This window comes from Pelobates fuscus, chromosome 5, assembly GCF_036172605.1.
Source record: "Pelobates fuscus isolate aPelFus1 chromosome 5, aPelFus1.pri, whole genome shotgun sequence".
NCBI lineage: Eukaryota > Metazoa > Chordata > Amphibia > Anura > Pelobatidae > Pelobates > Pelobates fuscus.
The window spans coordinates 139,692,391-139,711,953 of record NC_086321.1 but is presented as its reverse complement, the minus strand read 5'-3'; the positions used below and the strand labels follow the sequence as shown (position 1 = coordinate 139,711,953).

The window sequence follows — 19,563 nt, the reverse complement described above, 5'->3', positions numbered from 1 at the left end:
AGTGATGTTCATTCACTTCCTCGCAGCATATAAAGAAAGCCACAAGATCTCACAAGACCACAGGGAATCCACACTCCTGAAAAAAGGTATAAAAAGAGGTGGGTGGCTAAAACATCTTAAATGTGTGTGTGTTACTGTATGTGTGTATGTGTGTTTGTCAGTGTATGTGTCTCCCAGTCAGTGTGTAGGGCAGTAGGCATGTATGTTTGTCTGAACATGGCTGTTAGCATGTATGTGTAAGTTTGTCAGTGTGTGTCTGTCTGGTAGTGTGTATTGGTATCTGTGTGTGTGTCTGGCATTGAGTATCCCTATGTGTGTGCCTGTCTGGAAGTTTGTATCTGGGTATGTGGGTGTTTCTGTTACTGTGTACAGAATGTGCATGCGTGTAAGTATGTGTATATGGATGAGTGGGTTGGTGGGGGACAAGTCCCTGAGTTTGTTAGGGGCCCCAAATGTTATGATGGAAGCCCTAAAAAGGTGTGCATATTATATTCATTTTTTTCTGATACATAGCATACATAGCACTCAATATTGCATTTATTATAATCTCTGATAAAACAATGCTTTATGAAAGTAAACTTAAAAGGAACTGACATTTTAGTGTAAAAACAGTTACATTTATTTATTTATTTTTTAAATCCAATTTGGCTTTTCTGTTTCCAAAATTTGCAATTCCCTGTCACTGTAATTCAGAAATTAGTAAACTTGACAGTTGTACTTCACGAAAAAAAAAAAGTGATTTATGGCATTGCATATGGTATTTATAGTATATAAGCATTAGACCATACTCTAACTAAGTGTTTGACTTAAGTATCTGTTATTTTTTCCAAAAATTAGGTTAAATATAACCCTTCTGTATTTCCGTATTTGTTCTTCCTAACAAAGAAAATGACACAGTCATATTGACAATATTTTTTCTGTTTCTTTTGTACTGCGGGTCATACATACATCTTTCAGTTTACACTGCAGGTCTGACACTTTATTGTAGATTCACTTATGGAAAGTGTGAATAACAATATCATTATTCTGAAACACCTCACTTGTAGGAAAATAACAGATGTGAGGGAAAGAAATTTTTAACAAGCAAAAGTAAACAAAGTTTGACAGGTTATTATTGGCTTTTTTTTAAATAAATTCGTATAAGTAAAATGAAAGGGATAATATGAGCCATCATGAAAATATGCGCATACAATATAGACTCAATATTACGTCAAAATGTGTTTGTTGTATCACTGGCAAACAGACTTAGTTCTAAGTTCTATATTACATAGAAACGTGCTCCTTGGTTCACTGGCAAACAAAGGATTGTTTATTATATAAAAAATAGTTGATGAAGCTTCGTATCAAGTTCAAAATCCTATCTTAAAACTGAGATGTTTTATCTTGCTACCGCAGATGTTTGTGAAATGTATTTCCCTTTATGCTCTGCCATCGTCAGTGCCAGGTAAGCTGTCACATAACTTATATTTAAACTGGGAATTATGACGAGGGAATTGAACATTTTGGAATTGAACATTTATGTCAGATAATATTTTTAGTTTAGTTAAAGATAATTCCTGGTTTAGTAAATAACCTTGATGTCTTAAAATTATTTTTCGTTCTCAGTCTCTGAAAAAAAGGTAACATTGTGGTTTACCACTTAACAGCAAATTGAAGTAAAATTAAAACTAAACTGCAAAATTTAGGCTACAATTGCCAAGCTTACAACAGAGTTGAGTTAGAGATTTTTTTTTTCCCCGAAATAGTTATATTTGCCCAATTTTGCAGTTCACTTTTCAATTGACTACAATTTTCTGTTCGGTGAATAAACCTCTGAGTGATTTCTGCAGTCTGATTGTATCTCTACAGAGAAGAAAATGCATACAATTATTATTGCGGTACTAATAAATAAACAGTATGAATAAATATGAACATATACACAATGATGCACACTGTGAAACAAGGATGTCTTTCTATTTTGCACTAAAAATTAAATAATGCAAATCAAATAATATAAGTCCCTGATCAAAATTGCTTTTCTGTATAATATAATATAATATATATATATATATATATATATATATATATATATATATATATATATATATATATATATATATATATATATATATACTCTATATTTGGGCAATATGTTCCTAGTTGTCCACCAAGTCACATGCAATATGAAGGGGGTTGTCAAAAAATACAGCTAACAGAAGATTTTAACTTTAGGAAGTCGACAGAAGCAGCCAATTTTGCATTCCTGTAAAAAGAGCACAATAAGTGTGTTAACACTTTCTGCATCTGCTCCCTAGTTATAAACTAGTCATCGGAAATGAATTTCTAAGTTCTTTTGAGGTAATGGCAGAAATATACTGTTGGTATTGGACGGACAAGTTTTCATCCACTGAGGAAACTTAAACTGCTTGATTCCCATGGATTATAAAGACAGTAATAAAAGCCAAAGCATGGAGAACTTGTAACTGCGGCACCTGTGCATACACTTATTGGCATTTTGCCAAAGGTTGATCAACACAGGCTTTAAAAGACATACATATATGTAAGTCAGATTGAAGCATTAAATATGCTAGCACATTTGAAGTACACCTGGCAACAGAAAGACTTTTAGTGAACTTCATATGAATGACACTTGGCTTTTCAGAATTTCTAACATGAAAAATGTACCCTAAATCTCTACATGAAGTCAAAAAGATATGTGATGTATTAAATGTAAAATATAGTGATTTACTTACCTCTCCTTTGTTCCAGCGCCTGCCATCTTTAAACTTCGTGGGCCATCCTCCACTCCATATTCAGTGATTTGCCCTTGTAGGATACACTTCACCAAGCTCAGTGATGCTGACATGATGGATTCATTGTCACGTCACTCCGTTCCTATCCGTAGCCAGCGCTAGAAAATCCAGCTAGGGAGTTTCCATAGCAACCACAGAGGATGTGCTGTAGCTGCTATGCTTAGGAGAGCAGGAGGACTGCCTGTGAGATGTCTTTTCTGCTCTCCCTTGTAAGTCAATGCCTCGGAATGCCGAGGCATTGGTCAAGACCTGGGAGATAACCCCATTTTAAATAGATTTTTCTCCTAATCCATACAGTTTCTAGCAAAACTGATTCATTTTATGCTAATTCGAATGCGCATGAATTGTTTTGGATATGACTTATGCCCTTTAAATGACTCTGACAATTGAATTTCAGACAAGAGTAGCTGCATATTACAGAGCTCAGTATTATAAAATGGCACATTCCCTTCCTCCTCCTCATTTATGTAGCCTCTGTGACCTTATGCAAATCTAAGAATAGGGGAATATTTACCAATTCTTCAGAAAAACTAACCACTTTTGTCTTCATCAACATACTAAAGGATGTCTTGTCATGCATTATTCTGGCATCATGACTGATCATCGACAGTTTTCTTCTATATCATTTTCTAGTTCTCCATATATGCTCAACATATGACTTTTTGGGCATACAGTCCGATGCATCATTTGTGCGACACTGTACCTAAACCTTCCAATTGCAATTATGATGCCAGCCAATAAGGGTTTTACAGTGCCTATATAAACACAGTCAGAACAATGCCCTGTCATAGTTTCGATTTCAGAGAGTATTTTATCCATTTGTAACTGGACACATTTGTTCCGTACTACTTTGTTCTCTATACTCCTTGACCTTGGGGTGATTTTCTGTATTCCTTTGGTTTGTTTTCTGTCTGTACAAAGGATGTTTTTGCCTACCTAGTCACCACATTCAGCCCAGGAACTTTAAGGACAGATAATAAGCAACTGTGCTGTCTTTTCTCTATCTCTTAAGTAGATGTTGACCTAAATTCTGCATGTTGGTGTTATATCTCATCAGACAGTGGCTTCAATTGGTAAGTGACTGTGTGCATTTTATTAAGAGCCACTTAAAACAATAAGTGATTTATGACAGTGTGAGAATTTATAAATCCAACTGAATAGTGAAAGTCATATTTACAAAAAAAAGATACATGATTTCCCCAGCTAAATGAATTCATAGAGCTGCCTATAATGTATGAATATCTATCCTATTGTTGATCTAAAACTTAACAACCGGGATATACTAGTGATGGGTTGGCACATTAAAAGCTAACTGAGCATAAAAGAAGTGACACAAGCTTTGCACAGTATAATGTCATTGTTTCAGGTTCCAAATAATTTAAATGTCTCACTCATTACCTGAAATATTAGTTAAATAAGCAATACATATGATTACATTTCTAATTCTTGTCTTATTTTATAAACCAAATTACCTTTGTTTGGAGCACTGTATATTGATCATTTATTTAACAGCATTCCAATAGTGACATAAAAATAATATTTAGTACAAAGCATTCCCAAGGTCAATGGCTAATATAATTATATTTTTCAATTAAAAGCTACTGGCTGGGCATTCATTATCCCTTCACGGTTTTAAACAGATTTTAGTTAAAATTATTTAGTCAATATTTTCAAACTTTTTAGTCAATAATTTCAAACTGACAGTGGGGTAGGTGATGCCCTAGACTTCTCCTTATCATCTATTCTAGTGTATTTAAAGGGGAATACTGCTTGCAAGACAATGGCAAACAACCCCTTATCTACAGTGTGTAAGGCTTCACTATTCTTGAGGGATAACAAAGACTACTGGGTATCCCAGTGTTTCTCCATGTATTCTGTGCTGATTATATTTGGAATTTGGCTTTCATTAAGCAGATGCTCGGTACACAGAGACTGATACTGTCAACACTTGATCTATAATGAATGTCTGTTATTGCTGCCTGTTAATATTTGTTCAAAAATCCTTCAGTTACCCATGACCATTCTTCCACATCACATCTCACTTATATGTTAGCTCTTCCATCAGCTGTACTATGACTCTCCAAGATTCCCCTCGAGAAGAGCTAAAACTGAAAGAATGATTCACATTCACAAAGCAACACTGTAACATCAATTTATTAGCCACCAATTTGCCAGCATTTATTTTATTTGGCAAATAAATGCTGGCAAATTGGTGGCTAATAAATTGATGTTACAGTGTTGCTTTGTGAATGTGAGTTACATGGATGATAATAAATGTTAATGATATCAAAATGCCATCACAGAGGCTCAAACAAGCATAAATAATGAAATGTTTATTTATTTTTTAATCAAATTTAGCATTTTCACAAATTATTTACTGTTTTTTCACAGCAGTATAATGGTTTGAAAGTAATCTATACGTGTCTTCATTAAGCTTCATTGCATTAACTATGCTACATAAATGACAGACGTAAGGCAAGTAATAATATTATATTTTAAATGTTAAATTTTATTTATATTATATTTTTCCTTGCAACAGAAAACTGAAAAAACTTACATTTGAGTATTTTAAATTATTCAGCATGTTATTTGAATTCTAATGGATTTACGTCCTTTTTTTATATTTTCTCTATCTCTAATACATATTACTAACAGTGTGTCGACAATACATGAAATGTAAAGAAATACTTCCCTTAATGATTAAAACATTTACAATGGAAATTAGTAAAGTGTTTCCAATAAATAATTGTTTCCATTCTGTGCTAAACAAACCTGGCTTCAAACAGAATGATTTATGGGTTTTTGTTTTTTGAAAACTCCCTAAAGGGTGGCTCTGTACAAAGCACAGGTTAATACCATATTAGCTCACTCTCCCCTTATCTACTAATGATTTTATTAGCCCAAACAGCACACAAAGAGAAAGTGTTTTACAGACACTATCAGATTTAATAAAGCCAAGCCAACAGAGAGTTGATAAGAAGAAAAGTGACACAAGCTTTGCACAGTTTAATTTCATTTTTTCAGGTTCCAAATAATTTAAATGTCTCGCTCATTACCTGAAATGCCATTCTGTAGCTTGACAAGCATTATGCTTTAATAATATTAGTTCAAGACGTAATAGATATGATTAAATCTCTCATTCTTGTCTTATTTTATAAACCAAATAACCTTTGGTTGGAGCACTGTAGATTCATTAAAGGAAATAAATAATTAATTAGCAAATGTATTTAATTTATATTTCCAAGTTATTATATCGAGTTTTTTTCACAAAACTGAACTTAGATCACATTATTTCTAATAATGATCTCCATTTTCATTTCTAATTCCTCTTTTAATAAATATTTATTCGCTGTTAAAAGACAACCAAGTCAAAATAAAAGTTTGAAGAAGAAAAAAAAAATAATAATACTAACCAATTAGCTGTGACAGTAGGCGCACATATAAGAATTTCGGGAATGTAGAATATTTCAAGTGACATAAATTGTTTAATGGAAAATGTTTTCATACAGACATAACTGCTAAATTTATGGATTAATTACTGAAATACAAATTGACATTTTTCTGTGCCCACTACAGAATAGTATTATTGAGAATGGTTGGAGACTATTGGAAACAGTGATACCTGTCAAGTGATGTTATGAATATGCATGCTCAGCTCACTGTATACTTATGATAGGGGTATGTGGGGACCTCTGAATTTCACATCTATAAAAATATATATTTATTGTTGAAAATTATTATATTAGAATTAAAAGTGCAATAATGTATTTAAAATATATAAAAGACAATACTTTAGTTGCCATTTAACACCCTCATGACAGATGATAAGCTAGATTGTTATTGTTTTATAGGATATGCCCAATCTGGTCAGGTAGGGGTAATTATGCAAAATATGTAGCTATTTGCATTGCACAGCATGTTTTTGATGAATTAAGATGAATTTAAGTATTCTATTGCAATTTAGAAAAAAAATATCTTTACTCATACCAAGAATATTCAAACAGTAAATACAAGTCCAAGATTTCAATTTATTTTTGTTTATCATCATGGGCATGTTATGAGGTTTATTTCCCAAAATACATTAGACACAAATGGTCCTGATATTTTCTTACTCAACCTCTTCAAGGGTAGGCTCTTGTCAATACATATATCAATCAGTCAAGTAGCTGCCGAACCACATATATGAAAAGCAACTTTTTTCTTATCAGAATTCTCAGTTACCTTTCTGTAACATAGAAAGCCTTCCTGAATATGCCTGCCTCATGAGAACAACCAAGCAAGCAGCTTTAACATGAATGGTGAAGGAACAGTATATGAGTTATCAGTCACAACTATTCCGATCATGATTCCATGACATTCCCCCTGATAATTGCACATGATCCCTATGTAAATATTAGGTACAACCCAATTTTTGCTCCTGAGTCCTACATGTCAGGTATATGTTTATGTATGTTTCCAGCTCATGCACACTTTCAAATAAAATGCATTGACTAAACACTTACTTGGTATCACTAGGTTTAATCTTCCTGTAGTGGTGATGCATTGTGTGATACAGCAAGCCAACAATGGTGGTTCGATCTTAGATAAATAAGAGTTAAAAGAAGCCATTACATTTCTGGTACATTTCATTCAGCAATAGTTTGCAAATTAATTTAATTATACCATCTTCTTTCAACATCACACTAGCTCTGTAATTAGTAACATAAGGCTGTGATAATAAATATCTCTTTATTTGACAAAGAGTTCTTGGAATTCTAGCAGGTCCGCTGTTCCTCTATGAGATAACATTTTAACACTCACAAGATGTTTCTGTGTATTGAACTCATGCCAAGCATCCAGTAAACAAAAGTGAAACATGATCAACTTTTTTCATATATTCTGAATGGAAATATTTCCAAAAGATTCGGTATAATGTGCTCAAGTAAATCCATTGCCAGGTTCACTTGTATATACTCTCAGCCACTGGGATACAAGCCACCACATTTTAGTGGTCTTTTTATAGGATTTAGTAGATCCCTACTGGAAATTAAATCCTCAGAATTTGCAAACATCAGCTAACTCTCCAGTTTTAATCTGCACATTTTTGTAAACATGGTTTAAAAACAAAACTTGTGTTTTACCTTTCAAATTAAACTGACACTATATGCACCAAAACAACTTTAGTTTAATGTAGCAGTGTTGGTGTATAGATCATGCCCCTGTAGTTTCACTATTCAATTCTCTGCCATTTAGAAGTAAATACAATTTGTTTATACAGCCCTGCAGGTTACACCTTCCTGCGTGCGACTTGTACAGCTTTCCTAAACACTTCGTGGAAAAGTAACCTAGATATTCTAGGTCTATGTATTGCACAGTCTGTTTAATCTAGAATTTCTTACCTTCTGCTCTGGTTATAGTCTCCTATACTCTAAAGGAGTAAACACTTGTAAAGCAAGTTAATATCTGATTGAAATGAAAACTATTTTTTCATGCAGGCTGTTAGTCACAAGAAAGGTAGGTATGGCTATGGCAGCATCAACAGAAACAAGGGGATTAACCTCCTAAATGGCAAAATATTGATCAGGGAGACTGCAAGTGCATGCCGTTCACTAAAACTGTGCCATTACGCAAAATTTGTTTTGATGCCTCTAGTATCCCTTTAATTTCCTTCCAGATGGTAAGAGCTCAAGAGTCATGACATATGTGATAAAGTCCTTCTCAACCAGAGGAGGTAGAAACACTGATAATGCAACAATATGCTCCTCCATCTCTCTAGCACTTCCTCTAGATTTACAGTTGTACGTGTAGACAAACAGAAGAGGAGGAAAAGCAGGAAACAAACAACAAATTGAAAAGGGCATTTCAAGCACAAGTCAATAAACTAGGAGCCAATGTAGGGAAGGGCCTCCGGGGCCCCAGATGTTTATGGCATAGGGATTGATATAGTAATCAGTTCACTAGGTACATAAGAATGATACATCCACATTTTACAAGCGTATAATTTTGTTAGCGATAAATGCAGTTAAAGGTTTGGTTTTATGTCTTCTTGAAGAACATTATAGCAGTCATAGTTCTAATTATCACCCTATTCAGTGAACCAATGGATAGCAACTAAGGGCTAGCTATTTTATTACTACAAATCCACGTTTTAAATTACCTGCTATTGTTATTTTGTTAAGTAACTTCCATGTTTGATCATATAGCATATTACTCAATGATACATGGAACTTGGAACTTGGAAGGTCTATACTCTTTATACATCTGTAATTTATTAGCCATGCTGATGGACGATAAACCAAATATTGTCTGGCATTCTATTATTAGATTTTATCACAACTGGAGGCCCATGACTTTTCACTTTCTGATACATTTTAAGAATGAAAGAGTGCTAACTTACATTTACTGTGAAAGGCTTCTCCTGGTACAGAGATGTAAGATTGTCCTTCTGAAGGGAAGCGATAATGTGGCAAACTCAAAGCTTGAGGCACTTTAACCATTGAATAATCTACAAGAACAAAGCAGAAGAGTCATCAAACCATTTGGGTAGGCTTATTATTATCAGGAACAGTTTAGTGTTTTCTCAAGGTACAGTGTAAATACAAGGCATGAAATGAGTGTGATAACTAAGGCAACTTGGAATGTAGTTGTGACCAGGTGTCAAGGTTCTAGGCAGATCCGCACTTATGTGTAACTATCTTCTCATAGCTTGTTGCAGGGTGCAAAAACTATTTAATCATATATAGCAAAGACTGAAGGATTTAAGTATGACAATTTATTCTGGTGTCTTCGGTTACTCTTGTACACTCCCATTTTAAGCAGGTAATTTATAATTTTTGGTTTCTCTACACTGCTGCAAGTGCTACTATAGCAGGATTTACTAAGCAATATAGTTTATAATACATTGTGTATGATATGTGAGTTACCAGTCTGTACTCCAATTCAAGGACCTTGGCATTAAAACAGCAGCAGAAGTAATATCTTTATTTAAAAATGTATATGATGGAAGCAGGACACAAGCCCTATAAGTTATTAAAAGACAAAGTTAACGATGGGTATCACAGAATAAAACATGCTTATTTTTCAGACGTGCTCTGCTATTTAAATCTATATTTTTTAGCTAGCATCTGTTTTTCTAAATTATATATTAAAAGGGTGGAAATGCACTCATTCAGTATAAAGCATTGGTAGGCTTCTGATTGTTAGTGAAGCATTTAAAGCTTTATTATATTTGCAAAATTATGATAATCACTGTCAAAATGTCTCTATAGCATTATTTTTAGTACAAAGGCATTAGAGTCTTGAAATCTGTTAGGTGTCACAAAAATGATTGGTACTGTGGAGGCTTGAATTTAAGTTCCATGACTTTCTCGTTTTCAAAATAGTGGAATACGGAAGATGTATTTTTTTTACATAAATTAAAATTATTCTCATAATTCTGTTTTGTCATTTTTTCTTTATCTTATGTTTCCTGTTTAAAAGTTATGTAACTGTTGCAGATAAAATATTTTTTAAAAGTTTCTCTTCTTGGCTGCAGTATCAGAATAGTAATTGTCTGTCCTCATTTTATCTGATTGACAACAGAAGTCTGCCTGAGATCAACCTACAGTCAAGTTATACACCGTGTCATGAGACAAATAAGGAGGGCCTATGACCTGCATCCAGTGAAAAGTTTGATATTACCATATTAGCATATCTTTAGGAAGAGAAACTCATAAGGAAAGTTACAAAACATTTGTGTTAAGGTTCTAAAAACAAGACTGAATAAAAAAAATTACAAAATAAAAAAAAAAGATCGCAGATTATGCTATTGCTACAAAAATTTAACACTCACACAATATTACCACATGCGGATTTTGCTGTGATTGTGAGATTCAAATATGTTTTAATTAATTCATGCAAAGATTTAATGACTGTTATCACTTTTCAAAACTCCTGTATTGTATATGAAATTATATTTTACTATCATTTGTTTATGCAAACTTTCATTTAATTTGCAATACAGTGTTGTTTAAAGTTACTGTTGGTCCATATTGTTTTATTGTATTATGTTTCTAAAGGTGTTTGCTTTGATCACAAGGCATGCCATCACTCCTTATGGCTGGGCCAATATTCAGGAGAAAACAACAAACCGCTCTCATTATCACTTTAAGGTGTGCAATATTGGAGTACTAGCAAATGCGCAATTGCCTCCCAGGTTACTAACATACAGGGGTTGTTGGCTGCAACCTCACACCATTCTTCTGGAGAATAAAATAGCTGGAGGCATGATGGTACAGTATTGATGAAGTGAGGCTGCAAGATTAATGCTTGGTATTTGCTAGCCCAGCTGTCACATGTTCGTCCTCACATTGTAGTATCTGTGAGGATAACAACCTTCCTGGCATTGGTGAAGATGCTTATCAGCGGCTATGTGCCGGTGTATCTAGCTCCCGGCCACTGCAGATCCATACCAATTTGTAGCCCCACATCCGCCCACGGTATTGACGACGTCAACGAGTGTGTGACGTCACGCACGTACATTCTGTGGTCATAGGCCGGGAACGGGCAATCGGATTCAAAGGAGACTTATTTAAACTCCTTTCTTGCTTTCCCTCATTGCCCTGTCGTGGTTTCCCTTAGTGGTTGTCCAAGAGTGTTTTTCTGAGCGTTTATTTCTGGTTATTGACTTTGGCTTTGTTTGACTTCCCTGTATTCTTGTATCCCTGACTGTTTGCTTTCCCTCATCGTTGTGTCGCCTTCTGTGTCCCTGACCTTGACAAGTATTCTGCCCAGTAAGACGTTACCGTTAGTCCTAGGTGTGACATAATTCTATGTGCTGGATCAACTAGTAATCCTGACACCAGCATAGTGTGGGTTTGTACCTGGACTGTTGACCTGCAATCTCAAAGTTCTCAAGTTCTGGACTGGGCTTTTGGAATATTCCCCTATGATCTGCAGTATCTGGGGTTGACTAGACTGTCAGACTATGATGAGTATGTATGATATCCATGGAAGTGTTTAAAAATTGCTGTAGGGTAACATGAGACAGTGCTCATTAGACTCACATGATAAACACATAGCTGTCATTAGTGGGAATGGAGTTGCAGGAGACAGAATCAATGTCAGATTTCAGTGAATGTTACATTCTGCTGAAGAGATCATATTCATGAAGATTGCATGAATACATGACATTGTAACTCATAACTCCATGCTCATGCTCTGCATGAAAATAACTATTTATACAGAGATTTGTGAGGATTTATTTACCATCCATGCCAAATTGTGCCAGCCCTTCCCTGGACACAAAATAAACTGGATCACCTTTTCAGAAAAAGTCAAGTAATTGAAAACTCTAATATGATCTTCATAATGTTTCTCATTTATTATTTGTTTTATAAACTGTACTTTACTCACTAAACATGGGTAGACATTCATTTACTATAAAAGAAATAAATAGCCAGCTCCATAAAAAGGGCTAGGTTTACAAAGTCAGTCACTGATGTGCTCAAGGGGAGACTTGTATGCATGTAGGAGATGCAAGCCCAGATTTTCCAGAAGGCCACCGAGAACAGTAGGGCAGCAAGCGGGATAGGTGCGGCAATTGCCACTATCTGCTGTTTCGTTATGCACCTGTTTTTTTTCCATTTCTTTTGGTCCACGTCAATTAGCATGGCCCCAGGGCCCGCTATAATTACCCCCATGATAAAGTCTCAATAGCAAACAAAACCTCAACAGTCGGCTCCCAGTGTTAACTGCTGCATGCTTCCTGCATGGCTCTCTGTGTGCAGAGCGATGTGAAACAACCTGCAGGCACAGAGGACTGCCAGGTATGCTAAACAGAGGCAACTGGAGACACACTAGGGTGGGAGGGCGAGAGTAGAGGGTGTACTGTAGCTGTGAATGTAAGTGTCTAAATGTATTATAATGGAATAACCTCACGGACACAGTCAAATCTTCATCCAATATAAAATCCTTTAAGAGATATATGGCAACATATCTCAATACAGAATGCACCTGTAATCATGGTTGACTATATATTTTTTTACCTGTTCTGTGTTAAATGTTTTTTTATATTATATTATATTATATTATATTATATTATATCCTATTGTAACAATGTAATGTTTGTGGGCTCAGGACATACTTGAAAATGAGAGAAATCTCAATGCAGCTTTCCTGGTAAAATATTTTATCAATAAATAAATATAGGGATGTGGGTGGTTTTAACAAAATAGCATTGGAGAAGCAAGGAGGATAATTACGTCCCTGGGGAGAGGTAGCTGATGTTGAGATAAAAAAGATAGAAGGAGCTTAATTTTGTTTCAATGTACCTCTTTCATAAATCCAAAACTGGTATATGTTTAATCCACAGGGCATTCCATTCAGCCCTGTTACATTTTAATGCCTTATATCCACATCTGCTTGTAAGGCTAATTTTATGTATCCGGACTGCTATTTTCTGTGAATCATTTGCATCCAAGCAGCACAAGAATAGTACATTCATGCTGAACAAATACAATTCATCACAACATTTACAATTGTGCTTGTTCTTATATGAACACTATATATTTCCAACTGGATGGCTGCTCACTTCCTTAAACTCAACCTGTCCAAAACAGAACTTCTGGTCTTTCCTCCCTCAAGTGTTACTACTCCTGTGTCTGTCTCCCTCCAACTGCGCTACCATCACCTCTACCTCGCAGGTTTGCTGCCTGGGTGTTCTTTTTGACTTCAACCTCTCCTTCACCCCTTATATCCAATCAATCGCCAAATCCTGTCACTTCCATCTCAAAAACATAGCTTGCATCAGCCCCTATTTAACCCCAGGTGCTGGTCCATGCTCTTGTTCTCTCTCGCCTTGACTACTGCAGTGGTCTTACGTGTTCCCAGATTGCATCGCTGCAATCTATAATGAATGCGGCGGCGGGGCTCACTTTCCTGTCCGCTCGTACCTGCCATGCCTCCCCGCTCTGTCAGTCCCTGCATTGGCTTCCAGTTAGATATAGGGCTCAATTTTAAATTCTGGTGCTTGCTTACAAGTCCCTACATAATGCTGCTCCAACCTACCTATCCTCCCTAATACACAAGTATGTACCGTTGAGGCCCTCTGCCAAAGACCTACTTATATCCTCTGTCCGTACCCCCACCTCTAATGCTCGCCTCCACGATTTCTCCAGGGCTGCACCTCTTCTGTGGAACTCCCTTCTCCGTAAGACTTTCACCCAATCTCCACTCATTCAAAAAATCATTGAAAACTCACTTCTTCAAGAAAGCATATCAATTAAACTGTTAGCAAGTTTTTATCCCCCATGCCTCCTCTCCTGCAACTGTCAAAAATTACCTACTAAGCCCTTAATGAATACTTTTCTAACAACATACTTCGTACCCCTACTTTTACCCTTTGTGTCACTATACCCCACTCCCTCTAGAATGTAAGCTCATTGAGCAGGGCCCTCCACCTCACTGCTCCTGTACGTCCAATTGTCTGGCTACAATTACATGTCTGTTAGTCCACCCATTGTACAGCGCTACAGAATCTGATGGCGCTATATAAATAATAAAATAATAATAATAATAATAATAACACTGTCCTTTCTACTATTTTGTACCTGTGACTGCATAAAGTATACGGTTAGTCTTTTTTTTCTGTTTTACCTTTGATTGATTTATTTACCTGCTATTTCAATTTGGATTAGATTATACTGGATTTTTATATAGATGTTTTTCCATCCTTTAATACAAACTTTCTGGTTACAGGGACACTTCATCTCATTGGAGTGGTCTGGGTGCAGAGTCCCTGTCATTTTACATTTGTGTTTGCACCTGCATCTAGTGGCTCTCTACCAGAGAAACTTCTTGCAGTTTCACAGATTATGACTCTGTGAAATGACGCTGGATATCCACACACTTTGCATGAGAACATCCAGCATCTTCTAAATCCTCACAGCAAGGCATTGATTCAAAGTTTTTCCACAGAGAAGGCCTAATGCATGTACGACACTTGTCGCGCTTTAGGTTTCCCCCATTGGCTGATGTCGAAGAAGGAATAGTCCGACCCAATGCAGAGGAATTTGGAACTGGAATCAGGTAAGTGTAAAAAGGGTTTGCCGCTGAGGTAGGGGGTTCTATTCCTAACACTATAGTGTCCATTTAAGTAGTTAGTATTCAAATGTTGATAATCATAACATTTGACATCATGAATGAATAAAACCCAACAATAACAATAAACATATACTAAAATCACAGAGATGACAACAATTTTGATGATAACCAGTTGACATAAAATTTGAACAATATGCCATTCAAGGTAACTATTAAAATAAGAAAATAAAAACGATCACATTTTATTTTCATATACATAAATTAAAATTAAAAATAATAACTAAATAAAAATAATTAAAATAACAAAATAAAAAGATCACATTTTATATATTCTAGTGCCATACAATCTAGAGAAATAAAGTTCATCACCCAAACAACAAAGAATGGGCAGGGCACATAGAGCAATTTATTATCACATAAGTGATGTTGTGGCTCTCACAAAGGTCTTTTTTAGGCTGGAAAAAGATATGTGAGAGAGATGAAACATTGAAAGTGGTAAAAAATTTCCCCTTTACACAGTCTGTGTGTCCATTCTATCCTGTGTGTTTTACATAAATTAATATACAAATTAAGATGCACACCAACATGCTATAAAAATCAAACCTTTGAAAGCTATAGTTAAATAATAAATTATAATATTAACATATGCATGGTGCAATCCATGATGTCACCACACCCGGAAAACATTGAGGATTACAGATGACACTCTGGAGGATAGAGGATTCAAGAGGATCAAAGGAAGACAATTGAAGGGTTTTATATGGGCTTTGGAGGAGAGGTGGTTTTATATCCATTGTTTGCTGTTACAGGCATGTGAAAGGTCTCTGAGGAAGTCCCTAGTAAGGACAAAACATGTTGGACTGCCAATGGTGAACTATGCCCGCATTTTTTCCATGTGAGTTAATAACATTTTTACAGCTACACTTTGTTTACACTTTTTATTTGTTCAATTTTGCAATTTATTTTCTTTGAGCTGATGGCACCTTACTGCCAAGAGTTTATATTGATCTGGATATCAAAAGACTGCCCCATTTAATGGGAGCAGGCATTATTTCCACACACAAAGTGTGAGTAGCCAATTGGAATTTTACATTTCTATCACTTTTCATCCACAGTTATACACTATGTTGTTTTGCATTCTATCTCCTTAGCAGAGTCCCCCCCCCCCCTATATTGTTGTGTATGTACTTGTTCTAGAAGACAAGAGGAAGTCCCTGGGGCACCATTATCTCTATTCAAGGGAAGTTTTTTTTATTATTTCTACATTATCAATGTGTGCCCTTTAACTGTGATTGTCACATATGTTTTAGCTATATCCTTAAAAAAATTTCAACTGATACTAAAGCTTTAAGGGTAGGATTTCAAGCACTGGTTTCAGCTCTTTGGTAGGTGTGTTATTCAATTATAATTAGTATTATTATTGTTATTTAATATTTAAAGAGACACTATAGACACCATCTAATTAAAGTGGCTTTGGTTTCTTAAGCCCCATGTGTTGTCCTTCAATTAAGTATTAAACAGTTTTTTAATATTTTAATTCTAAACAAGAGTCTTCAGCAACCCATTCCCTCTGTGCTGCTTGGGCTATTCAGGAAGCATTAGCCTGTGCAGCAATCGGTGTATGTGATTGGCAAAGAGTGCCAGCTGGCCACATGCAGCTTATTATAGCTCCATTATAGATACAAATTGGTTTGGCTACAATGAAATGTGCAATCTCTAGCTTAGCCATACCTCCAGTGGGGGCTGGAATATGGGAAACCAGGATCCCATTCAGTGCTTTAAAATGCTTGAACATTAAATGGAGGCACAGTGACAGGAGACTCCAGGCACTACAACTAATTCATTGAGATTAGTGACCCTTGTTACTATTGTCATTTCTTATTTGTCTTTTATATTTTTGCACTAATAAAGGATAATTTTATAGCATGCTGGTATGCATCGTTACATGCATATAGAGTGTGGTTTATGTTGTATTTGGTGAGTGGATTTTAGAGATAAACCCAAGAGTTTCAATAGATGTGTGCACTCAAATTATTATTTTTTTTAGAACCCAAAGCATATATTAATTGCTGGGCTGGATTGGTTCTAGAATACTGACAATCTCACTAACCTATATTTAATTGTGCAAAAGTCCACTAAGTCACTCATGCACTCCAGCTGCTAGCGTTGGTATTGTAATACCAAGAATCCTCTGCTCTACTTTTAACCCCTTAAGGACACATGACATGTCTGACACGTCATGATTCCCTTTTATTCCAGAAGTTTGGTCCTTAAGGGGTTAAAACTGAATAAAGAGGTTGTAGACATATTTTGGTAGGTATATAAATATGAGTGATTTCTTTTAAGAATACGACAGATCTTTTTTGTGACTTTCCAACTCAAGTACCTGAATCGACAGAAAACTATTCAGAAATCTCTTGGGTGGCCACAGTCCAAATATTCATATGCATAGGCCAAAGGTGTCATAAGCAATGTAATGATACAGTACACAATACACTACATGCTAAGCCTCAAGCTATTAGTTACCAGCTACAGATGATTTGCCCTCCAGTGTTACTATGACAGCTGGGTTTTCCAAGAGGTTGATTACCATATGCCCCATCACTTTATCAACAGTTTCAATGAGCCCTCCAACATCTGGATTAACCTTGGGAAAAAAAACATAGAAATATGTAAAACATATGACCGGTTTGAACTTCAGTTAGAATTCTAACACTTGGAGAATATCTGGTCCAAATTAGTAAATCAAAACCCACTTAACTTTTGATCATGTGATAATTCACTGACATATATTTTTTCAAAATCAAATATTTTTGCCTAAATTTAGCAAATTTTTCAAAATGTGGTATAATGATTAAACAACAAGACTTTGCATGTACTTTATTTGCAGGCTTTATACAAAAGTAACTAATATTGTGATTCAGAGGCAAACATTTATCTCAAAGCACATCTTTAAAGTATAATTTATATAACCATTTATTGTTCTGTTATGAATTCATGGGTACATATACATGTTCCAATAAATAATACAAGTTCTACTCAATATTCTACTAAAATCTAAAATTGAAAGAAAATCTATTAAAACTGGCTCATTTTTGAAGAGCTCTAATAAAATAAAATTATCACACCACAAGCATGACAAAGTATAAAATTTAATTTTCATTTTAATTATACATTAGTACAACAATGATTTGTTCTGCAGATAATATGTTAATTCATTCTGGCTATCTACAAATATTTTATTAAATTACAAATAGAGCTGGGAACATTAGTTGCGTACAGAGTTCTGCTTTATGATAGTTCTAGGCAGAGTTGGTTCTTACTCAAAATACTGATTATTTCTCAAAATGACATAGAAAACTATAGAAATGAGAAACCTATCCAAATCTTCTTTGGAATACGTGTTCTTATTGTGGTATGTTTATTATATAAGTTATTCTACTCAACCTTTGATAAGTTGAATATTGTGCACCAGGAATCATGAAAAAGTTAAGAAACTAGCATTAATTTGCATACATTTTTTTTTTATCTGCCTTTTATTTTGGCATCATGGTCCCAGAGTTGAATAAGCGATGTGTAAATCACAGTGAATTGCATTCACCATGTGGATCTAACTAAATTCAATGAAGTCACATTTTGAAAATGCAAATCACTCTGAAACACATTCTTGCTAGCTCAAATAACACCATCTGATATTATAGAAAAATAAGGGACCAAGTACTGTTTTGCATCAAATTTCTTTCCATGTCCTTACAAAAAATATGAGACTACATCTCATTTAAAAAGTAAGTGTTCATGAAAAAAAAAATGTGTCAATGATTTCATATTTTGGATAAACCTTTAAAATTATTTAATATTGTGAAAAATATTTTCATATCTTGGTTCATTTGGTTCACATAGAAGAAATAATGAATAGAGAAAAAAATAGAATTAAAAATAAATCTATATTAATATTATATATTATTAAAATATATTATAAAAAAATATATAAGTATAGATCATTTTGCTGTTGCTCCTCCTTTTTTCTCTATAATGGTCACTGCTCACTTGATCTGTGAATAAAATTAACATTTAGTGGCTGTCCCCTAGCAATCAATCATCTTTTGTTTTGGGTGCCACAGATGGAATTCCAAATCAAACAAGCTAAATAGTTCATCCATGACTCTTTTTCTTTGTTTTATGATGGTGTTCTTTGGTTTTCATGATTTTAAATGAATTGCCGATTAAATTGAAAACTAGTGCACAAGTCTAATAATGATGACTAATTAAAGCTTATCTGATACCTATATAAAGCTCACAATAACATTTCCCTTGGTATCCAAGATCAAATATATGGATATATCACACTGTTATTGTTTTTAACTACTATTGTACTATTTAAACTGCCTTTGTATTTTTCAAAATGAAATAAGCCCATATATACATTTGAAATAATCATTTATTAGAACATAATTAAATGAACACTATAGTGTTAGGAATACAAACATGTATTTCTAACATTATAGTGTTGAATTATCTTTTGGAATCCCAAGCCCCCTCTCTCTGAAGAAATAAGTTGATTAATCTTACCTCCACCTTTATGGTTGAGATAATAAAATTTGAAGATCTCAGCCAATCCAATGCTTTCCAAGAGGAAAGCACTGGAAGGCAATTGTGCATGTGCGGCAAAACGCCACGCGGCGCCAATCGGCCTCTTCTAGTAGAGATGAAA

The 19,563-nt window shown here is 34.8% G+C and overlaps 1 protein-coding gene across 1 annotated transcript in view; it reads right to left on the bottom strand.

Moving 5' to 3' along the window:
* ADGRD1 (adhesion G protein-coupled receptor D1) overlaps positions 1–19,563 on the bottom strand; it is a 612,495-nt gene that overhangs the window by 510,499 nt on the left and 82,433 nt on the right. Inside the window, exons 11-13 of the mRNA XM_063457024.1 lie at positions 17,379–17,499; positions 9,169–9,276; positions 7,295–7,370 (exon numbers count right to left, since the gene is read on the bottom strand). Of these exons, the coding sequence (XP_063313094.1) occupies positions 7,295–7,370; positions 9,169–9,276; positions 17,379–17,499 (305 nt within the window). The remainder of the gene's footprint in view (positions 1–7,294; positions 7,371–9,168; positions 9,277–17,378; positions 17,500–19,563) is intronic.